This window comes from Phyllostomus hastatus, unplaced genomic scaffold (assembly GCF_019186645.2).
Source record: "Phyllostomus hastatus isolate PE091 unplaced genomic scaffold, TTU_PhHast_1.1 phas_contig_34, whole genome shotgun sequence".
Taxonomy (NCBI): domain Eukaryota; kingdom Metazoa; phylum Chordata; class Mammalia; order Chiroptera; family Phyllostomidae; genus Phyllostomus; species Phyllostomus hastatus.
Genome location: NW_025333857.1, coordinates 60,057,086 through 60,080,289, shown reverse-complemented (window position 1 = coordinate 60,080,289; position 23,204 = coordinate 60,057,086). Strand labels below are relative to the sequence as shown.

General features: G+C 45.9%; 1 protein-coding gene across 1 annotated transcript; it reads left to right on the top strand.

Moving 5' to 3' along the window:
- The first annotated feature begins 9,625 nt into the window (after nucleotides 1-9,625).
- LOC123820216 (lipocalin Can f 6.0101-like) lies at nucleotides 9,626-13,667 on the top strand. Its single transcript, XM_045840951.1, has 7 exons — nucleotides 9,626-9,721; nucleotides 10,077-10,213; nucleotides 10,976-11,049; nucleotides 11,734-11,844; nucleotides 12,172-12,273; nucleotides 12,453-12,498; nucleotides 13,448-13,667. Exons 1-7 carry the CDS (start codon nucleotides 9,626-9,628, stop codon nucleotides 13,455-13,457), a joined length of 576 nt encoding a protein of 191 aa, XP_045696907.1. The 3' UTR covers nucleotides 13,458-13,667.
- The last annotated feature ends 9,537 nt before the right edge of the window (nucleotides 13,668-23,204 follow it).

The following is a 23,204-nucleotide window of genomic DNA, read 5'->3' as shown; positions in this document are numbered from 1 at the left end:
GATTACTCACTAGGTCACACATGCTCAGTTCTGTCTGAGAGCTCACTCTGCCTGTGCATCAGAAATACAGTGAGGAAGCTCTGGTCTCGGGCTCCAGCTGGACGGGAGACATGGGTCCTGCATTAGTTTCCTGATTGAGCTGGAACCAGTCACCAGGAACTTAGAGGCCAAAACAGCCAGTTTATTGTCTTGCAGTTCTAGAGGTCAGACATCTGACCCTCGGTCCCTGGACCAAAACCAATGAGCCCCCTGTCTGTCAGTGTACTCACATCACCTTCTGCGTTCTTTCTCAGAGTTTTAAAATTTTCTCCTTGGTAGCTTTCTAGTGTATTCTTGGTTGTTAACTCCTATTTGTTTCACCAGTTAATTTGTTTTACAGTGTAGAATATTTAAGTTTAGAATTAGTCAGCTGGCCTCGGTTTAGAGACCCCAATTTTGTTGGCAACTTCCAAATGATCACATGGGGAAGGCAGGTGAACACATGCCTTCTTCTCTCCATCAGGCCTGAGGAGGGCGTGGGCCTTGGCCATGTCAGTGTTGTAGAGCTTCCTCACAGCCTGTTTGGCCTGGTGCTTGTTGGCCTTGACACCCACAGTGAGCACAAGTGTGCCATTGTCTTCTGTCTTCTTCATGGATGGCTCCCTTGGTGGAAGGGGGACAGGATGATGGCAGAGTGGTCAAGCTTGGGTTTCCTGGGCCAGACATTAAGGCTGCCTCCTAAGGCACAGTGTTTGACTGTGACAAGGTCATTGGCATGCAGATCTTTGTTGTGTGTGGCTTTTTATGCCTTTCAACTCTGCTTTCTTTGCCTCCAAAGCCTTTGCTTTGGTGTTGGCTTTGGCTTTGGCTTTGGCTTTGTCTTTGGCTTTGGCTTTGGCGTTGGAGGGGGCAGGAGCTTCCTTTTTCCGTGTGGGCACCATCTGTATGAAAAGGCTGTTTGTTTAGTTAATGATTAGTTATTATCATGAGTCTTTGCTGGTATAGAGAAATGTGATTGATTTTTATAATATGAATACTTTAGCAACATTGAAGAATTTCTCAATAATTATAATCAAATTAGTCCCAATACTTTGCGGACCCTTGGTTTTATAGGTATACAATCATAGTATTGCAAAGAGTGGGAAAGTACCTGCTCCAATACTTAGGCTTCTCTCTGTCTTTTTTTGTCTTCTCCTGGTAACTTCAGCCAGAACCTCCAGGGATGCTTAAATATTGAAACCATACTTTCTGTACCTGAAATTGGTACAGAACTAAGGCCCATCCCACTGACTATTTTCATATTGCCTGTGAGCTGAGACATTTGCAATCAACACAATATGAGGAACACTATTTTTCACCCCAGTGGAGTAAATTTTCAAGACTTTTATTAAAAAAAAGGAATCCATTTTTCTTAGGAATACATCTGTATTTCCAAAAAGAAAAATTGTAGTCAATGTTCTATTTGAATTTTATCGAAAAATGTGGAAATATTCTTTCTCTGTTGTTGTGTCAGTACCTACATAATACCCTAATTTTGCCTCTTGTCCTGCAAGATGTAAAATGCTGGTATTTCCCACCCAGCCCAACAGAGAAGAACTTTACTGGCCCCTTCTCTGTACCGTCACCTTTCCTCTGACCACTCTTTGCTCTGGTGACTTGGCAGCACTGTCCCCCAAATACACGAGTTTGTCAGATTGAGTCCCACAGGGGGCCTTCCATGAAGTGAACATGAAAGTATCTAATTATGAGATTCAGGAGATATTATTTTAAAAGAATTTATTTATGTATGTTTTGAGAAGGCAGAAGGGAGGAAGAATGTGAGGGAGAGACACATCGATGTGAGAGAGAAACATGGAATGGTTCTCTCTGGTTCATCCTGACTGGGAAAGGAACCTGCAATCCAGGCCTGTGCCCTGACCTGGAATCAAACCAGTGACCTTTTGCTTGGCAGGACAACACCCAAGCAAGTGAGCCATACTGGTCAGGGCTCAGGGAATGTTTTTAAGTTGCCCTGTTACTGCTCCCCTTGAATGACTTCAAGTGAATGGAGGAAGCCTAGATAAATGTCAAATAAACTTCCAGTGTAAATGTCAACCCAGGACACCTTGAGGTCATCTGGCATTTCAAGATTGACAAGGGAGACTCCACATCTCCCTTCCCAGCTTCAGACTCTCTGCCAGCTGAGCCTCTAGTTCCAGGACGCACTTGAGTTGAAACCATCTGCTCCTGGAAGCAGACCCATCAAGAAGATACCAGCTGTAGGGCTTTTTAAAAATATATACATCTTATTGATTAGGCTATTATTTTTGTCTCACGTCATTCCATACCTTCCCCTCCACCCTGCACATGCCCTGCTACTCGCATTCCTCACCCTCCTTAGTTCATGTCCATGGGTCCTACATGTAAGTTCTTAGACTTCTCCATTTCCTATATTATTCTTAACCTCCCCTGTCTGTTTTCTACCCACCATTTATGCTATTTATTCTCTGTACCTTTTCCCCATTCCTCTCTCCCTTTACCTGCTGATAACACTCCATGTGATCTCCATTTCTGTGATTCTGTTCCTGATCCAGTTGTTTGCTTAGTTTTTTTTCAATTTGATTGTTGATAGTTGTGTTTGTTGTCATTTTACTATTTATACTTTTGATCTTCTTCTTTTACTTAGAAAAGTCCCTTTAACATTTCATATAATAAAGACTTGGTGATGATGAACTCCTTTAACTTCACGTATCTGGGAAGCACTTTATCTGTCCATCCATTGTACATGATAGCTTTGCTGGACAGAGTCATCTTAGATGTAGGACCTCACCTTTCATGACTGTTGAATACTTCTTTCAGCCCCTTCTTGCCTGGAAGGTTTCTTTTGAGAAATCACCTAATAGTCTTATGGGAACTCCTTTGTAGGTAACTGTCTCCTTTTTCTTGCTGCTTTGAAGATTCTCCTCTTCTCTTTAACCTTGGCTAATGTAACCATGATGTGCCTTTGTGTGTGCAACCTTGCGTCCAAGTTTTTGGGACTCCTTGACTTCCTGGACTTCCTGGAAGTCTATTTCCTTTGCCAGATTGGAGAAGTTCTCCTTCAATATATTTTCAAGCAAGTTTTCAATTTCTTGCTGCGCGTCTTCTCCTTCTGGCACCCCTATGATTTGGGTGTTGGAATGTTTAACTTGTACTGAATGTTCCTAAGCCTCTCCTCGCTTTTTTGAATTCTTGTTTCTTCATTCTGTTCTGGTTGAATGTTTATTTTTTCCTTCTGGTCCAAACCATTGATTTGAGTCTCGGTTTCCTTCTCTTCACACTTGGTCCCCTCTATTTCACTTTTCATAGCCTTTTTTTCCTCTATTTTGCAATCACACTCAACCATTTCTGTGAGCATCCTGATTAGCAAGTGGTTTGAATTGTGCATCAGATAGGTTGGCTATCTCTTTATCACTTAGTTGTACATTTTCTGGAGCTTTGATCTGTCCTTTCATTTGGCCCATATATTTTTGTCTCAGTGCACCTCTTATGTAATAAGGGAAGGAGCCTGAGGTTCTCTCTAGGGCAGGGCAAACCAGGGCACTGTACTGTGGTGTTGTATGTGTGGGAGGGGCCCAAGAGGGAACAATGGGGACTGCTTGGCTATCAGCCAGCTTTCAGTCATTTCCCTGTCTACCCACAAGCATACTGGGTTCTCCTGGTGCTGATTCCCAGGTGGCTGGGTTTGTTTATGGTCTAGGACCCTGTGGGTCTCTCCAATAAACTCTCCTGTCAGGCTGGGAGTGTCTCTCCCTGCCACAACCCCCACAGGCTTTTCAGTCAGATGCTTTGAAGCTTTATTTCCCTGTGCTGGAACTCTGGGTTTCGAGATCTGCCTCCCTCCCCAGTTGTTCCTCCCAGTTTATGTGCACACAAATGTGGGAGCGCCTGCTGCACCAGCCTCTAGTCCTACTGGTCTGAGAGCAGCCACCATGTCACATGAGTCCTCTCTGCCTGGCTACCTGTATCTGACCCTCCTAGCACTCTGGATGAATGTTTGTTCTATAACTCTTTGATTGTAGGACTTCCATACAGTTTGATTTTCTGGCAGTTTTGGTTGTTTTTTCTTTTTAAATTTGTTGTTGTCATTCTTTTTTATTGTATGACGAGGCAAAGTGTATGCACCTTTACCTCCATCTTGGGCAGAAGTCAGAGTGTACAAGTTTTATGCACCTGTCATGTGTCTGTACAATCTTGTTCTGAGTTAAATAGGTCTCTGCCCAAAAGAAGACAGCAGCATTGTTCTTGAAAGATTGTTAGCTCTTCTGAAACATTGTTATGCTGTTCACAAAATCTTTATGATGATTCTGATGGGCTCCTTGAAGACTAGACAGTTGCTGGCTGACCCCTTGGGAAAGAAAGACAGAGGAAGGGCATGCCAGTGTGCTGAGGAGAGCGCTGCCCCAGGAGAAGACCTGGTCAGCAGCACTGACAGTGACGGCCCAGCTCCCCAGCTCCCCACAGCTGCCTTTGGTTTCCCACCTGTCTGTTACACCTGCCTTGTAATACTCACAGTGTTCCTCCGACCCCCGTGAACACTGCCATTTCTGGACTCTGTGTGAAATACTCAGACCCAAGTATCTGCATGTCCTACACCCTCATGACATTTGGACTCTGTGTGTCACCTCACACATAGGACTCCTCTGAAGCCCAGACATTAGGCAGTGATCTTTCCCCACCTTCTTTGGCCTCTCACATTAATTTCTTTACAACCTAGACCCACTACCCTGAAGGTAAGTACAATGAAGCCAAGGAGTTGATTTTATTGCATCAAAGGCAAACACCTGTGAAACGGTGCTTAGCCCCACTGACGCAGGCTCACCACGGGCATTGGCTTCATCAAACATCCTGTGCAGGTCATAGGGTTTCCCTGACCTGCACAGGAAAGCCTGGGACATGTTTGACCAGTGACATGGGAATGGAAGGTGCCCATGTCATGTGCATGAAGATTTTTTTAAAGCTCTCAGGTGGTTCAAAAGTGCAGGCAAAGTTGAAACACATCCATGTAAGGATGGGATGGATTGCTTTCTCTACTTCTCTCTGAAGGAGAATCAAGGAACTGGAGGCATGGCGACGGGGTGTCTGTAGCTGCCCCAAACAGTACTGTGGATGTGGGTGGTTGGAGGTGGATGATCACAGATTGGCCCAGGTACTCAGAGAGACTCCAGGGAATGGAGTCCCCTCACAAGTGACCTCTCCAATGCCCTGGGCTCAGGTTTATCTCCAATGTAGTTGGATGGGTACCTGGGGTGGGCATTACCTGGAGACTGAATTCATGCTCTGAGGACATCTGTGGGAGGACTGTGGTTTCTTGGTGGCTGAGCATGTGCATGGCAAGTGCCTTCTTCCAGGTGCTGTAAGAAGGAGCCAGGTGTCCTGAGGCTGAGACTGAGTTGGCACTAAGAAACCATGGGCCACCTTGGGAGGCCTCTTTCAGAAAGCCAGGGACTTGTACTGGCTTCCCCAAACTCTGTGGTGGCAAAAGAGGTGAGGTAGGCACAAAGCATGAAAGAAAAGGGAACCCAAGGTAGCAATGGGAAATGGGGAAGTATGAGGCTACCATGGGTTTCCCCAAGGGGATGCTTTTAACATGCAGGTGTCTACGGACGTTTGCTGGAGTTGCAAAGTTTAGAGTTAGGGCCTGGAGGGGCCCTGTTTTGGCAGGACCTGCAGCTAGTGGGTGGTTTGTTAGAGGTAATGCTCCAAACGTGTCTGGGAACCACAAGATTTTGGGTATCACAACTCAGGGACCATCTGGGTAAGTCTAGAATCTGAACCAGAGTCTCGTGGTCATCTAGGATCCAGCTGGATGTGTGTGGATGCTTTTGGAGTCCTCACTTAGACCCAGTTGATGTCATTGCCTTTAGAAACGTAGGAAGCAGCCCCACCCATAATAGACCAGGGGCCTATCCCAACCTCCTCTGTGGGGCCTGTGTCAGTGTGGGGCTGGGAAATCATTAGCTCTGTCTCCCAAAGAGAGGCATTTCCCTGACTAATGTCAGAAATGAAAAATCACGTTCATAAAAATTAGAGGTTCCACATGCAAATGCTAAGAGCAAAGTTATTTCCTATTGTTAACAGTAGCTTTGCTGAGGTACAATTGACATTCAACTACACAGATTTAAAGTATACCTCTCACCCTGACCAGTGTGGCTCAGTGGGTTGGGGGTTGGTCCATGGGTCTAAAGGTTTCTGGTTCAATTCCAAGTCCCTTCCCCTCTCCTTAATAATAAACAAACAAACAAACAAACAAACAAATAAATAAAGCTTTAAGAAAAGTAAGGTATAAAATTTGATAAGTTTGTACAGGGTGATAACCATGAAACCATCACCATGGTCAGGATAGTGAGTTTACCCATCATTCTTTGTAGTTTCCTCTGTGCCTTTGTGATCTCTCCCTCCTCCCCATTGTGCCACCCAAAGCTGCAGGCAACCACCAATCCACTTTCTGTGTCTAGAGTTTGCATTTTTCAAACATTATAGGAATGCAGTTATCAGTAAGTACTTCATTGTTGGTCTGGCTATTTGCACTCAGCATGATTATTCTGAGATGCTTCATGTTGTGTTTATCAATAGCCTGTTCCTTTCTTCTTGTTGGATCCTGTTCCCATGGATGGGCATACCACCAATTATTTACCCATTTCTGTTGATGAACATTTTCTTGGTCCTAGTTTTTGGCTATTGCAAATAGAGTGCCTTTGAACATCACTTACAAGTCTCTGCATGGGTATACATTTACATTTCTCTTGGATTACAGGTAGGAGTGGAATAGCTGGGTCACATAGTAGGTCTATGTTTCACCCTGTAAGGAGGTGAGCAACTTTTCTGGAGTGACGGTGCCATTTTACATTTCCATCGGCAGTGAGGGAGACTTCCAGTCTCCATTTCTGCCCCAACACTTGGTAGTGTAAGTGTGAAAAATTATGATGTGTTATAGAAATCCCAAACTTCCCGACAGTTTCCTAAAATCCAAAGAGAACACGTTAAGTGCCTGTGTGAAAACAGTACACTGTCATGATTTCCACAGAAAGCTTCACACATTGCTTCTTTGTCACCCATCACCACCTTGGTTGCTTTGTGTTCCACAAGCCTGTGATGGTTTCCTTACAATGTCGGAGACACAAAGTCTTTGGCTGATGATTCTGAAGTCCTGCTGTTGTGTTTGGAATATAACTCAAATTTTCCACACAGATGTTTGAAAATGCTGCATTACTTTTGTTGAATTCAAACATAAGTTTTTTCCCAAACCACTACCAAAAACCTTACATTGAGTGATACAAATATTTGGTGAATATTGGGCATTAAGAATGAAAACTGGGTGGGAGAACATGCTGTGACATGTGCCTTCCTTTCTTGTGGGTGCTCTGTCTCTCACTCTGTGTGTGTATACAAAACCCTGAGATATTGCTTCACCTACACAGAGGGTCCTGACTGGACAGGGAGACAATGCAGGGAAGGGCATAAGGAGGGATGGGGAGTGCGCTGCATGCAGAAAGGATTGGGTGGGTGGGAGGGGTCTTCTCCCAGCACAAATCTACAGGCGGAAGCTCAGCTGCACTCACCCATGCAGGAGAGAAGTCAAGGACAAAAGCCTGTGCCAGTGCTGGGTGTGTGTGGGGAGAGGGGTGCTGGGAGTCTGTTTCTGCCTGCTTCAGCCTCCCCTCCCCCCACCCTGGTCACATGCTCTTCAGGCTTCAGCCCAGAGTGGGGTTCCAAGTGGGGACTAGGGCCAGCTAGGACAAGTGGCCAGAGAGGGAGGGAGGTAATCACACTTTGGAGTCTGCTGTGGGACGCTGAAGAAGCCTGCTCAGTGCACACATCCTTGGCCTCTGGCTGACCCTGTCCATCCTACCACCCTCCCCACCCTGCCCAGGGATGGACTGGGATCCAATTGTCCTGGCATTACTGGCCCATTTCTCATTTTCTCTTGGGACACATAGTAGGAGTGCCCAGAAGCAGAAAGTTGCAATAGGGTGGTGTGACGGGGATACAGAGTCACAGTGAGGGTGCCAGGGAGGGGAATGGGACAGAGATGGTGTGGGCAACAGCAGCATGTGGCCCTCTCTCCTCAGCATCATAGCCCAGTTCATCTTGCAGACCTGGTTGCTAAGAGGCTGTCGTCTGTTCTTGGAGACAATCAACAAGACGCAATGCAGTGCACAGACTTTGCCACTATTTGTTAAGCTCAGTTCCATTGGCTCAAAGGCAGGATCGCTTCCAGCCTGTTCATGGTGTCTAAGGTTGTACAGACTTCAAAATACCAGGGACTAGGTATCCCTTGAACTAGGCAGGATCACACACACATGGGGCAAGGAGGACCTTCAAAGCAGGCCACAGATGGGATGCCACAATTTCTAGGTTCACTGCCTTGTGTCCAGCTCTTCCTGTGACACAGGCCTCTTTCTGGTTTGGGAGGTGCACACAGGGACCATTAGCACAAGGCATTAGTGACCCATTGCTTTTGAGAAGCCTCAGCTGTGGGCACAGGAGCCTCAGTCACAACATTCTTCTCACCAGGAAGCCCCTCCCCACCTGCTCTCCACATCTGAACACCCTGCCTGGAGTTCAAGACCCCTGCCTGTCCCCAAGACCCACCCTTCCAGGAATAGTTCTCTGACCCCACCAGCCCAGCAATGCCAGACATTAGTCTGAGGTTTCTACACACACTGTCCCATTGAGTCCCTACAGCCATCTATAGACAGGTAGGATTGACCCCATAAGGGGACACCAAGGCTCTGAGAGGTTCAAATTGTCCTCATGGCATACAAGGGACAGTGATAGGAAGGAAGCCCAGGTCCGTGTGAATCCAAAGCCTGTGTTTGTAAGCACTTGCCATGTGACGCCCCCTCCCAGGCAGCACCCCCTTTCCTGACCCACAGTGGTCCAGACTTGGTCCCATCCAGCTGGGTTCCTGCAACAGCTTGTGAAAAGAAGTGTGTGTATGGATGACTTCTCCCATCTCTCCACTTCTGCCAGAGACCAACGGCATATGGCGAGGTGCATGTAGTGACTAAACAGTCGTTCCTTCATTGTGGTTGAATCAGACAACCAGGAAAAGGAGTTAAAATGTGCTCAATACCAGACACTGTACTTTCCATATATTATTATACCTAGCATTATTCTTATTGGCACTATTAGAATGCTTCGTGATGGGTACTGTCATCTTTGGTACACACAGTTTGTTTGTTTCTGATGCTCGTTACAATGGAGTGACTCACCTACTGCCTCTCAGCATGTGAGAGGTGGAAGCTGGGTAGTCCACACACCCCATTTCCCAGTGGTGTCCATTTTCGCCACACATAATTGGCTTTCTGATTTCATGGTTAAATCTGGTTCCAAGTGGCAGCCTTTCATGTCTTCCCCTATCTTTTTTTTTGTTTTGAATGTGTGTTTTGAGTAATTTCAGGACACTAAGTAGGTCTGGAAGGGATGAGATGCCCAGGAGCAGTCTTGGACTGCCATCAATGAATGCAGATCATTGGGGGAGTGGGAGGGGTTGGTGGGGCCCCGCAGAAAGAAAACTGGGCTCAGAAGGAATATAAAGGCAGAGGCGCCGGATCCCAGAACCACCGTCACGAAAAGACTCACTCACAGTGACCCTCACTGAGTCAGTGTTGTCCCTCCCAAGATGAAGCTGCTGCTGCTGTGTCTGGGGCTGACCCTGGTCTGTGCCCACCATGAAGAGAACCATGACGTTGTGACAAGCAACTTTGACATGTCAAAGGTAGAGTTGGGGAAGCCTAGGGAGTTTAGACCTTGGGGTATTTTGGGGGATTGTGAAGCCAGGTGACCCTCCCAGAGGGTGAGAGGTTTTGATGGTAGACAAAGTGGGTGTTTTCTGACCTTGGACCAAGAGCAGTTGTAGCATGTGGAAAGATGACAACCCTTAGGGACCTCCGTTCTCACTGCAGGGACAGTGGAAAGAGCCCTACGTGGGGTGTCCATGGACCTGAGTTCTAATGCCACCTTCACATCACCACTGTGAGGCCTGGCCCACGGGCCAGAGTTCAAGGAGACAGGGTTCATGCAGTGTCCCGTCTCTTCTTTTCTTTCCCAAACATTTTACTGATTTATTGCAGATTTCAGGGGAGTGGCATAGCACTCTCTTGGCCTCAGACGTGAAGGAAAAGATTGAAGAACAAGGCAGCTTGAGAATGTTTGTGGAATCTATCCAGGCCTTGGATAACTCTTCTCTGTTAATTAGATGTCATAAAAAGTACGTATGGTATTTTTACTTGGGGGAAGAAACTGAATATGGTCTTGAAGCTTTACATACACACACACAACACAACACAAACACACAATTATTCACATTCCTGTGAGCATTTACATTGTGGGCCTGTGTTTGAAAAAGAAGCCCTCATCACGCACTGATCCTCCATTTGATCAACGTGAAGATTCTCTGGATTCAGAGGTAAGAACTGCGGACAGGAATAGGTTTAAATGACAGTAGAGGAGGTAGGGGCAGTGGGGATCTGAGTCCTAAGCAGTGCGACAGAGTAATTTAGGCAAGAGGGTAGGATGGGGATGGAGAGCCTGGCTCTGTCGTGAAACTATTTCTTACTAGTTGTGGGACCTAGAAATTTTCACTCTTTCCACCCCAATTATCGCTTGGGTAAAAAAAGATGATCATAACTCTTTCCTATAGGTTTTTCTTTCCTTTTGTGTTTGAGGGCTAAGTGAGGCAATGCTTGTACAGCCTTCATCTGAGACGCTGGCACAGCTGAGCCCTCGGCCAAGTATCTAGACAGGTAGACGTAGCAGTAGTGAGAGTGAGAAGTGGAGGAACAGGGATATCAGTAGTTGACTCATCTTAAAGTAGCAAATAAAGTGAAACAGGAAAATAAAGCCTCTTTCAAAGTTTTACCAAAGGTTTTTCAATGCTTCACAAAATGGGACACTCAGGGTACAGGTGCAGTGGAAGGGAGCCAGCCCCTCAGTATCTCACGGGCACCACTCAGCTCATTCTGTTTCACAGGATCAATGGAGAGTGTGCTGAACTGACTTTCATTTGTGATGAAACAGAAGAGGAAGGTGTATATAGTGCTATCTGTAAGTATACATTTTAAAAATCTCTGTAAATTCTACTTCTAGATGCTAGAAGTTTACTAAATGCCAATGTCTTTAGCATCGAGATCCCGTTCTGCCTCATGCTCTTTAGGTTTTACACGTGAGCCACGTAATAGCCAAGTTCTCCAATATTTGGGGAACCTTGTTTGTAAAACTCAGGGCCTGGCACATAGACCATGAGAATAAGATGGCAGTGTGGTGATGTGTGCCACCTGCAACAAAAGAAAACTGGACCACAAAAATTTAAATTGTTGCAGAGCTTCTAATTCCACGTCCACCGTGAGGACTTTTAGTGGCCATTGCCACAAAACCTTGCTCAGACAGGGTGCCAGTATGTAATACCAGCGGGGCTCTTAGACAGGACAGAGACACAGAGTCAGCAGACATGGCCCAGGGAGGTTGGTGACCTTCAGGGCAAATAATAGAAGGTCAGTTGCAGCTGTGGCTGTTCTCCTACCACTAGGAATCCAGGTACCACAGGTTTCCATTTCCACCCTTGGAAGTCACCAGATGACGCCCAAGGGGCAAGTAGAATGCTTACATATCACCTTTACCTCTTCCAGGATTTGCACTTGAATTTGTTTTATGAAAGAAAATAGGTAAAGAGTTTTACCTGCTTTCCATGGACCCTAAGAAGTTCTGACCTGTGTTCTGTTTCCTCCACAGTTGATGGATACAACGAGTTTCACATAGTTGAAGCAGACTACAATGACTATCTTATCTTGTATGCCATGAATTCCAATAAACAGAAAAAAACCCAAGTGATGGTGCTCCTAGGTAGAGTATCCTCGTGCTGATTCTCCCTTAGAGAGGGCTGCAGATAAAATATTTCCCCAATCTTCTCCTGGGCCCCCTGTTCTTCCCCGCAGAGAGGTATAGACTGTGGATAACCACCAGACTAGGTGGTGCTGGGTAGGTGATGAAATCTCTCACTGGCAGAAGGACATCGTAAAATAGCAAACTCAAGACAGGCAATAGCCCCTCCCTCCCTTGTACCTAAGCACCAGTCAGTGCCATTCTTCCCCATCATCTGTTCCCCTGTCCCAAGGGCCTCCATGGGGGTCCAACACAACGTCACAGCCGTTACTGTCACTCTTCTCATAGCCCGAAAACCAGATGTGAGTCCACAAATCAAGAAAAGGTTTGAGGAACTTTGCAAAGACCGTGGAATCCCGAAGGAAAACATTCTGGACTTGACCAATGTCTGTAAGTTTAGCTCTCTCTGGTTTCCTCTTGCTAACTCCCTATGCTACTGATTGGAGAAAAGCAAGAGAAGGTAAGAACACCTCCAATGGGGCCCCTCTGTCCTACCCTAGAAACTCATTCCGTTTCTCTCTGGGAAATAAGGGGCTGCTGGTTGACTGTGCTCTGTTCTGCCTCTGCAGACCCCTGTTCCCATGCCCGAGGGAATCCCGGAGCCCAGGCCTCCAGGTGGGTGCTGTCTGAGGGGGCTGGGGCAGCCCAGGGGTCCCTGTCCTCCAAAACCAGCAGGGCTTGATGCTCAAAGGTTACAATACACATGTTTGGTGAGGAAGCTTGCGGGGTGAGCTTGAATTTTGACTTGGGAGTTCTGGTTCAGGAGCCACGCCTTCATGAACTTTAGAGCAAATGGTCTCAGGATTGAAAGGAAGAAACAACGATGTGCCCCTCACAGGGTCACTGTGTGGATATCCTGCAGCTGAGCAGGCCTCAGGAAATGATAATCTCCTAAAATCATTAACACTTCAAATGTGAAACAGGGCAACCATACCAGGGTGCATGTGCTAAATTCAATACACCTCTGGGATTTGTCCATCTTCCAAGCCTCACCCTTGGTCTCACCCTCCCATTTCCGGGAATACCATGTTCCTTTGATCTCTGCACATCCTGACCTGCTGACCTGGAAGTGAGCTGTCTGACCTTCCCCTTGTCCTACCCCTGGAAAATAGGCCCTCAATTTCCTCCGGTGTTTCCTCCCTCAGCTGTATTGTGGGGCTTTATTCAGGTAACATTTGGGAAAGTCTTAGCAAGTATGGCTTGCATAAAGGCAGCATTTAATAATGGTAACTGTGGTTGTTGCCATTCTTTCTTGACTTATCAAAACTTGAGCAACACCTTTAATGTTGAGGATGGCAGAAAGCAGCCTGGGTCCTCCACTGATTTCTCTCTGTTTTTCATAGACTCAGTTTAGGGAAGGGTAAAATGGGAACAGTCACCGAAAAAGAAAAATCATTGTCCCAATGTCCCCTTCTCCCTGTTCTGGCAAGTAGCCTGGGTTATACAGCAGGCTGTCAGCTACATCTTCACCACTTTTCTCTGTATTGGAAACTCTGTCTGTCCTCAGTTCAATCCAGGAAGTGCTAATGAGTTTCTGGGTGCTCTCTCTCATGTGCTTATTTAGTGGCCAGTGAGTGCTTCCTTCCATGGTCCCCATATCATCCTGTGAGAAGTTCTGTGACCTGATTTCCAGCACTGTCCTCCAGGAAGGCATTATCTCTGAATCTTCAGCATCTTCTCAACGTGTCTAGAAAGGACTCATCAACTCACCAAGAACCAAAGGTTTTCTCCAAATTTCCAACCTCTTATGCCATACCTGGGAGAACTCTACCATGAACAACACTTTCTTCTATCTGGTCAATAAATCACGTATCTTGCAGTTAGTTGTGTGATTGTCTGTGTGTATGTGAGAGACTGAGAGCTGACAGCAGGCCCACGAGGGGCTCCTTGGCCCTGTGCCCATAATGCTCCTCTGGCCCCTCAGAATTTCCCTGGGTTTCAGGATTCTCTCACCTCTGCAGTCATTCTGCATCCCTGTGAGCGCAGCCTGCCCCTTGATTGGCCTGTTTCTTAGTGACCCGGTAAAGCAAACTAGGAGTTGCCCCAGAGCTTACCCCATCCTGGAATTCTCCTTCTCAGGGCGTCAGTGACAGATAGATGCTCCGAGGGTGAACAGGAGAGTCAGGTGTCAGGGACCAGCCTCCTCATGTGGTTCTTACACCCCCACATTGGGAGGGAGTGGAGGTTAGAAAACATCCCCACCACCACTGGTATCTGCTGGGCACATCTTATATGAGATGCTAGTGTCCCTAGGTGTATTAAGAATATAAATTTCAATTCATATTAGGGTGGAGGACCCTTCCCATTCTGTACTGATGCCCTGTTCATAAAACAGTGCCCTTGCCAGGCTAGGCTACCTTGAGTGTTCTCACTGACATCGAGGCTCAGGACTTGAAAAACATTGTTTTCTCCTGGGTATGTAACACTTAGTCTTACAGCCATAAATGGTGATGATATTCCTTGGGAAGGACGACTCCCCCCGACAGCCCAAGGGCCATTTGTACATGATTTCACTATGTCCATGACACTGATAGTCCATTTCCTAACAGATTTCATGAGCAGCAACATAAATGAGAATTATCGTCAACAAGCTAAGAAGAATGTAGTAGATCCATATTAGCATGGTGTGATCTCAGGAACTGCTTGTTGAAGAAAAGATACATGCAGCATGACACCATTCACATAAATGGTAAATAACACAGACAACAACTAGAAGCATCATTTATGGATTCCTGTGTGTGCGATCATGCAGTGTGTCTCAGAACGTGCACACAAATAACCTGGGACCTTGAGGAACTGCCAGCTCTGAGTTAGCAGGTCTTGGTGGCACCTGAGATCTTGCTTTCTAACAGGCTGCCAGAGATGCCAGTGCTTTGTTGCCTTGGGAGGGGTGACCTTGGTGAGAGGAGTCCGTCCTTCTTACCTTCTTCTGTGCATGAATGCCTTGGATTGTTTTGCCTCACCTGATTGGCAGGGCCTCTCAGTTGTAACCTGGACTCCCATAAACTGTAAGGTATTGTCACCCACACGTGGTTGTTGAAATAGGTGTTTCCATGGAGCCATGAGGGCTGGTACCTCCTATGCCACTGTCTTGTTCCTGTCAACTCAGATCAGTGATTATTTCATCCTAAGACAAACATGGAGAAGGACATTGAATTTCAAACCTGTATTTTCATTTTCTAATATTACGAATAAAACCAGGATTTGAATGAAAGTTATGGCAAAATGAGCTTTCAATGGGAGCAATGCTACTGCTTCTTGATTCACTTTGATCAGGGACTGGAGGGCCAAGATCACAGTTAAGTGTCATTGGGCCTTCTATCATGACATTTAAATGTTAAGTCTTTCTTTCTTTTTTTTTTTTTCGTTCTGTATCACTCTACCATCACCTTCCTGTCCATCAACACATTCTTAAGGTTGTAAACACACTGAGTTGGTTAAGGAAAGAGAAACAAACCTGTTGCAAAGAGCACGCAGGAGAACTCCCAAAGGCAGAGTAGTGTGAATGGGATTACTCACTGGGTCACACATGCTCAGTTCTGTCTGAGAGCTCACTCTGCCTGTGCATCAGAAATACAGTGAGGAAGCTCTGGTCTTGGCCTCCAGCTGGATGGGAGACATGGGTCCTGCATTAGTTTCCTGTTTGAGCTGGAACCAGTCACCAGGAACTAAGAGGCCAAAACAGCCAGTTTATTGTCCTGCAGTTCTGGAGGTCAGACATCTGACCCTTGGTCCCTGGACCAAAACCAATGAGCCCCGTGTCTGTCAGTGTACTCACATCACCTTCTGTGTCTTTTCTCAGAGTTTTAAAATTTTCTCCTTGGTAGTTTTCTTGGATATTCCAGTTGTTAAATCCTATTTTCTTTCACCAGTTTGTTTGTTTCACAGTGTAGAATATTTAAGTTTAGAATTAGCCAGCCGGACTCAGTTCAGAGGACCCCAATTTTGTTGGTAACTTCCAAATGATCACATGGGGAAGGCAAGTGAACACATGCCTTCTTCTCCCCATCAGGCCTGAGCAGGGTGTTGGCTTTAGCCTTGTCAGTCTTATAGAGCTTCCTCACAGCCTGTTTGGCCTGGTGCTTGTTGGCCTTGACACCCACAGTGAGCACAAGTGTGCCACTGTCTTCTGTATTCTTCATGGATGGCTCCCTCGGTGGACAGGGGGACAGGATGATGGCAGAGTGGTCAAGCTTGGGTTTCCTGGGACAGACATTAAGGCTGCCTCCTGAGGCACAGTGTCTGACTGTGGAAATGTCGTTGGCACACAGATCTTTGTTGTGTGTGCTTTTTACGCCTTTCAACTCTGCTTTCTTTGCCTCCAAAACCTTTGTTTTGCATTTGGCTTTGGCTTTGGCTTTGGCGTTGGAGGGGGCAGGAGCTTCCTTTTCCTTGTGAGCACTATCTGTATGAAAAGGCTGATTGTTTAGTTAACGATTAGTTATTATCATGAGTCTTTGCTGGTATATAGAAATGGTACTGAATTTTGTCATTTCAATACTTTAGCAACGTTGAAGAATTTCTCAGTAATTTTAATCAAATTAGTCCCAATACTTTGTGGAGTCTGGGTTTTATAGGTATACAATCATAGTATTGCAAAGAGTGGGAAAGTACCTGCTCCAATATTAGGCCTCTCTCTGTCTTTTTTTCTCTTCTCCTTATAAATTTAGCCAGAATCTCCAGGGATGCTTAAATATTGAAAACCATACTTTTGGTACCTGAAATTGGTACAGAACTAAGGCCCATTCCACTGACTATTTTCGTATTGCCTGTGAGCTGAGACATTTGCAATCAACACGATATGAGGAACACTGTTTTCCACCCAAGGGGAGTAAATTTTCACGAATTTTATTTACAAATAAACAATCCATTCTTCTTAGTAATATGTCTGTATTTCAGAAAAATAATTGCAGTCAGTGTTCTCTTTGAATTTTATCCAAAAATGTGCAAATGTTCCTTCTCTATTATTCTGTCAGTACCTACATAATACCCTAATTTTGCTGCCTGTCCTGCAAGACATAAAATACTGGCATTTCCCACCCAGCCCGATAGAGAAGGACTTTACTGGTCCTTTCTGTGCACCATGGCCTTTCTCCTGACCACTCTTTGCTCTGGTGACCCGTGCAGCACTGTCCCCCAAATACACACGTTTGTTAGATTGAGCCCCTCCTTGGGTCTTCCATAAAGTGAACATGAAAGTATCTAATTGTGAGATTCAGGAGATATTATTTTAAAAGATTCTATTTACGTATGTTTTGAGAAAGCAGAAGGGAGGGAGAAGTTGAGGGAGAGAAACATCGATATGAGGGAGAAACCTGGATTGGTTGACTCTAATATGCATCCTGACTGGGAAAGGAACCTGCCACCCAGGCCTGTGCCCTGATCTGGAATCAAACCAGTGAACTTTTGCTCCACAGGACAACACCCAAGCAAGTGAGCCACACTGGTCACGGCTCAGGAAATGTTTTTAAGTTACCCTCTTACTGCTCCCCTTGAATGGCGCTAAGTGAATGGAGGAAACATAGATGTCAAATAAACTTCCAGTGTAAATGTCAACCCGGGACACGCTGAGGTCATCTGGCATTTCAAGAGCAACAAAGGAGGCTCCACATCTCCCTTCCCAACTTCAGACACTCTGCCAGCTGAGCCACTGGTCCCAGGACACACTTGAGTTGAAACCATCTGCTCCTGGAAGCAGACCCATCAAGAAGATACCAGCTGTTGAGCTTTTTAAAAATATATACATTTTATTGATTAGGCTATTATTTTTATCCCACTTCCCCCCATATCTTCCCCTCCACCCTGCACACATCCTGCTACTCGCATTCCTGACCCTTCTTAGTTCATGTCCAAGGGTCCTACATGTAAGTTCTTAGACTTCTCCATTTCCTATACTATTCTTAACCTCCTCCTGTCTGTTTTCCAACCACCATTTATGCTACTTATTCTCTGTACGTTTTCCCCATTCCTCTCTCCCTTTACCTGCTGATAACACTCCATGTGATCTCCATTTCTGTGATTCTGTTCCTGATTTAAATTTATGCTTAGTTTTTTTTTTTCGGTTTGGTTGTTGATAGTTGTGAGTTTGTTATCATTTTACTATTTATACTTTTGATCTTCTTCTTTTACTTAGAAAAGTCCCTGTAACATTTCATATAATAAAGACTTGGTGATGATGAACTCCTTTAACTTCACGTATCTGGGAAGCACTTTATCTGTCCTTCCATTGTACATGATACCTTTGCTGGACAGAGTCATCTTAGATGTAGGACCTCACCTTTCATGACTGTTGAATACTTCTTTCAGCCCCTTCTTGCCTGGAAGGTTTCTTTTGAGGAATCAGTTAATAGTCTTATGGGAAGTTCTTTGTAGGGTACTGTCTCCTTTTTCTTGCTGCTCTGAAGATTCTCTTCTTCCCTTTAACCTTGGCTAATGTAACCATGATGTGCCTTTGTGTGTGCAACCTTGCGTCCAAGTTTTTGGGACTCCTTGACTTCCTGGACTTCCTGGAAGTCTATTTCCTTTGCCAGATTGGAGAAGTTCTCCTTCAATATATTTTCAAGCAAGTTTTCAATTTCTTGCTGCGCGTCTTCTCCTTCTGGCACCCCTATGATTTGGGTGTTGGAACGTTTAAAGTTGTACTGGATGTTCCTAAGCCTCTCCTCGCTTTTTTGAATTCTTGTTTCTTCATTCTGTTCTGGTTGAATGTTTATTTTTTCCTTCTGGTCCAAACCATTGATTTGAGTCTCGGTTTCCTTCTCTTCACACTTGGTCCCCTCTATTTCACTTTTCATAGCCTTTTTTTTCCTCTATTTTGCAATCACACTCAACCATTTCTGTGAGCATCCTGATTAGCAAGTGGTTTGAATTGTGCATCAGATAGGTTGGCTATCTCTTTATCACTTAGTTGTACATTTTCTGGAGCTTTGATCTGTCCTTTCCTTTGGCCCATATATTTTTGTCTCAGTGCACCTCTTACATAATAAGGGAGGGAGCCTGAGGTTCTCTCTAGGGCAGGGCAAACCAGGGCACTGTACTGTGGTGTTGTATGTGTGGGAGGGGCCCAAGAGGGAACAATGGGGACTGCTTGGCTATCAGCCAGCTTTCAGTCATTTCCCTGTCTACCCACAAGCATACTGGGTTCTCCTGGTGCTGATTCCCGGGTGGCTGGGTTTGTTTATGGTCTAGGACCCTGTGGGTCTCTCCAATGAACTCTCCTGTCAGGCTGGGAGTGTCTCTCCCTGCCACAACCCCCACAGGCTTTTCAGTCAGATGCTTTGAAGCTTTATTCCCCTGTGCTGGGACTCTGGGTTTTGTGGTCTGTCTCCCTCCTCAGTTGTTCCTCTCAGTTTATGTGCACACAAATGTGGGAGCGCCTGCTGCACCAGCCTCTAGTCCTACTGGTCTGAGAGCAGCCAACATGTCACGAGTTCTCTCTGCCTGGCTACCTGTGTCTGTCCCTCCTACCACCTTGGATGAATGCTTGTTCTATAACTCTTTGATTGTAGGACTTCCATACAGTTTGATTTTCTGGCAGTTTTGGTTGTTTTTTCTTTTTAAATTTGTTGTTGTCATTCTTTTTTATTGTATGACGAGGCAAAGTGTATGCACCTATACCTCCATCTTGGGCAGAAGTCAGAGTGTACAAGTTTTATGCACCTGTCATGTGTCTGTAAAATCTTGTGCAGAGTTAAATAGGTCTCTGCCCAAAAGAAGACAGCAGCATTGTTCTTGAAAGAGTGTTAGCTCTTCTGAAACATTGTTCTGCTGTTCACAAAATCTTTATGATGATTCTGATGGGCTCCTTGAAGACTAGACAGTTGCTGGATGACCCCTTGGTAAAGAAAGACAGAGGTGGGCATGCTAGTGTGCTGAGGAGAGCACTGCCCCAGGAGAAGACCTGGTCAGCAGCACTGACAGTGACGGCCCAGCTCCCCAGCTCCCCACAGCTGCCTTTGGTTTCCCACCTGTCTGTTACACCTGCCTTGTAATACACCCAGTGTTCCTCAGACCCCTGTGAACACTGCCATTTCTGGACTCTGTGTGAGATTCTCAGACCCAAGTATCTGCATGTCCCACAACCTCATGACATTCGGACTCTGTGTGTCACCTCACACATAGGACTCCTCTGAAGCCCAGATGTTAGGCAGTGATCTTTCCCCACCTTCTCTGGCCTCTCACATTAATTTCTTTACAACCTAGACCCACTACCCTGAAGGTAAGTACAATGAAGCCAAGGAGTTGATTTTATTGCATCAAAGGCAAACACCTGTGAAACGGTGCTTAGCCCCACTGACGCAGGCTCATCACAGGCATTGGCTGCATCATTGGGCTTCCCTGACCTGCACAAAAACACCTGGGTACTTGTTTGACTAGTGACAAGGGAGTGGAAGGTGCCCATCTCATGTGCACCAGGATTTTTTAACTCTCTCAGGTGGTTCAAAAGTGCAGCCAAAGTTGAAACACATCCATGTAAGGATGGGATGGGTTGCTTTCTCTACTTCTCTCTAAAGGAGAATCAAGGAACTGGAGGCATCATGACGGGGTGTCTGTAGCTGCCCCAAACAGTGCTGTGGATGTGGGTGGTTGCAGGGGGATGATCACAGATTGTCCCAGGTACTCAGAGAGACTCCAGGGAATGGCTTAGGTCCCCTCGCAAGTGACCTCTCCAATGCCCTGGGCTCAGGTTTATCTGCAATGTATTTGGACGGGTAACTGGGGTTGGCATTACCTGGAGACTGAATTCATGCTCTGAGGACATCTGTGGGAGGACTGTGGTCTCTTGATGGCCAGGCAAGCGCATGGCAGCTGCCTTCTTCCGGGTGCTGTTAGAAGGAGCCAGGTGTCCTGGTTCCCAGACTGAGTTGGCACTAAGAGACCATGGGCCACATTGGGAGGCCTCTTTCAGAAAGCCTGGGACTTGTGCTGGCTTCCCCACACTGTCTGCTGGGGAAAGAGGTGAGATCCGCACAAAGCATGAAAGAAAAGGGAGCCCAAGGCAGCAAAGGGTAAACGGGGAAGTATGAGACTCCCATGGGCTTCCCCAAGGAAATGCTTTTAGCACGCAGGTGTCTCCGGACATTCCCTGAAATTGCAAAGGTTAGCATTAGGGCCTGGAGGGGCCCTGTGTTGTAGGACCTGCAGCTAGTGGTGGTTTGTTAGAGGTAGTCCCCAAAATGTGTCTGTGAACCACAAGATTTTGGGTATCACAACTCAGGGACCATTTGGGTAAGTCTAGAATCTGAACCAGGGTCTCGTGGTCATCTAGGATCCAGCTGGATGTGTGTGGATGCTTTTGGAGTCCTCACTTAGATCCAGTCGACGTCATTTCCTTTAGAAACTTAGGAAGCAGCACCTCCTATAATGGCCCAGGGCCTATCCCAACCTCCTCTGTGGGGCCTGTGTCAGTGCAGGGCTGGGAAATCATTAGCTCTGTCTCCCAAAGAGAGGCATTTCCCTGACTAATGTCAGAAATGAAAAATCACGTTCATAAAAATTAGAGGTTCCACATGCAAATGCTAAGAGCAAAGTTATTTCCTATTGTTAACAGTAGCTTTGCTGAGGTACAATCGACTTTCAACTGCACATACTTAAAGTATAAGACTCACCCTTACCATTATTGCTCAGTGGGTTGGGGGTTGGTCCATGGGTCTAAAGATTGCTGGTTCATTTCCCAGTCCCTTCCTCTCTCCCAAATAAATAAATAAATAAATAAATAAATAAATGTTTAAGAAAAGTAAGGTATAAAATTAGATAATTTTGTACAGGGAGGTACCCATGAAACCATCACCTCAGTCTGGAAAGTGAGTTTTCCCATCATTCTCTGTGCCTTTGTGATCTTTACCTCCTCCCCATTGTGCCACCCAATGCCCCAGGCAACCACCAATCCACTTTCTGTGTCTAGAGTTTGCATTTTCCACACATTATAGAAATGCTGTTATCAGCATGTACTTCCTTGTTGGTCTGGCTATTTGCACTCAGCATAATTATTCTGAGATGCTTTCATGTTGTGTTTATCAATAGCCTGTTCCTTTCTTCTTGTTGGATCCTGTTCCTGTGGATGGGCATACCACCAATTATTTACCCATTTCTGTTGATGGACATTTTCTTGGTCCTAGTTTTCAGCTATTGCAAATCAAGTGCCTTTGTACACTCACATACAATTCTCTGCATGGGTATACACTTACATTTCTCTTGGGTTATACTCAGGAGTAGAATGGCTGGGTCACATAGTAGGTCTATGTTTAACTCTTGTAAGGAGGTGAGCAACTTTTCTGGAGTGACGGTGCCATTTTACATTTCCATCAGCAGTGAGAGAGACTTCCAGAGCCTCCATTTCCTCCCCAACGCTTTGTAGTTTAAGTGGGAAAAATTATAATGTGTTATAGAAATCCCAAACTTCCCGACAGTTTCCTAGAATCCAAAGAGAACACGTTAAGTGCCTGTGTGAAAACAGTACACTGTCATGATTTCCACAGAAAGCTTCACACATTGCTTCTTTGTCACCCATCACCACCCTGGTTGCTGTGTGTTCCACAAGCCTGTGATGGTTTTCTTAGAATGTCGGAGACACAAAGTCTTTGGCTGATGATTCTGAAGTCCTGCTGTTGTGTGTGGAATGTAACTCAAGTTTTCCACAAAGATGTTTCAAAATGTTGCATTACTTTTGTTGAATGTAAACATAAGTTTTTTCCTAAGCAACTGCCAAAAACCTTATATTGAGAAATACAACTCTTCAATAAATATTCGGGCATCAAGAATGAATACTGGGTGGGAGAACATTCTGTGGTACATGCCTTCATCTCTCCTGTTCCCTTCTCTCTTTTTCCGTGTACACAAAACAGTGAGACATTGGGTCACTTGCAAACAGATTCCTGACCACACAAGGAGACAAGGCAGTGGGAAGGGCATAGCAATGGGTGGGGAATGTTCTATGTGCAGAAAGGAAAGTGGGGTATTCTCCCACCATAAATATATAGGCAGGAGCTGAGCTGAATTCAAGTATGCTGTGGAAAAGCCGAGGTCAAAGGCATATGCTGCTCCTCCCTGTGTGTGTGGAGTGAGGTGCCAAGAGTCTGTTTCTGTCTGCCTGAGCCTCCCTCCCTGTTCACTTGCTTTTCAGTCTTCAGCCCACAGTGAAGATGTAGGTGGGGGCCAGGGCCACCTAGGACAAGTGGCCAGAGATCGAGGGAGAGAATCACTCCTTGGAGTCTGCTGTGGGAAGCTGAAGAAGCCTGCTCAGTGAACACATCATCTTGCCTCTGACTGGTCCTGTCCATCCTACCACCTGGCCAGGCCTTCCCTGAGGCAGACTGGGACCC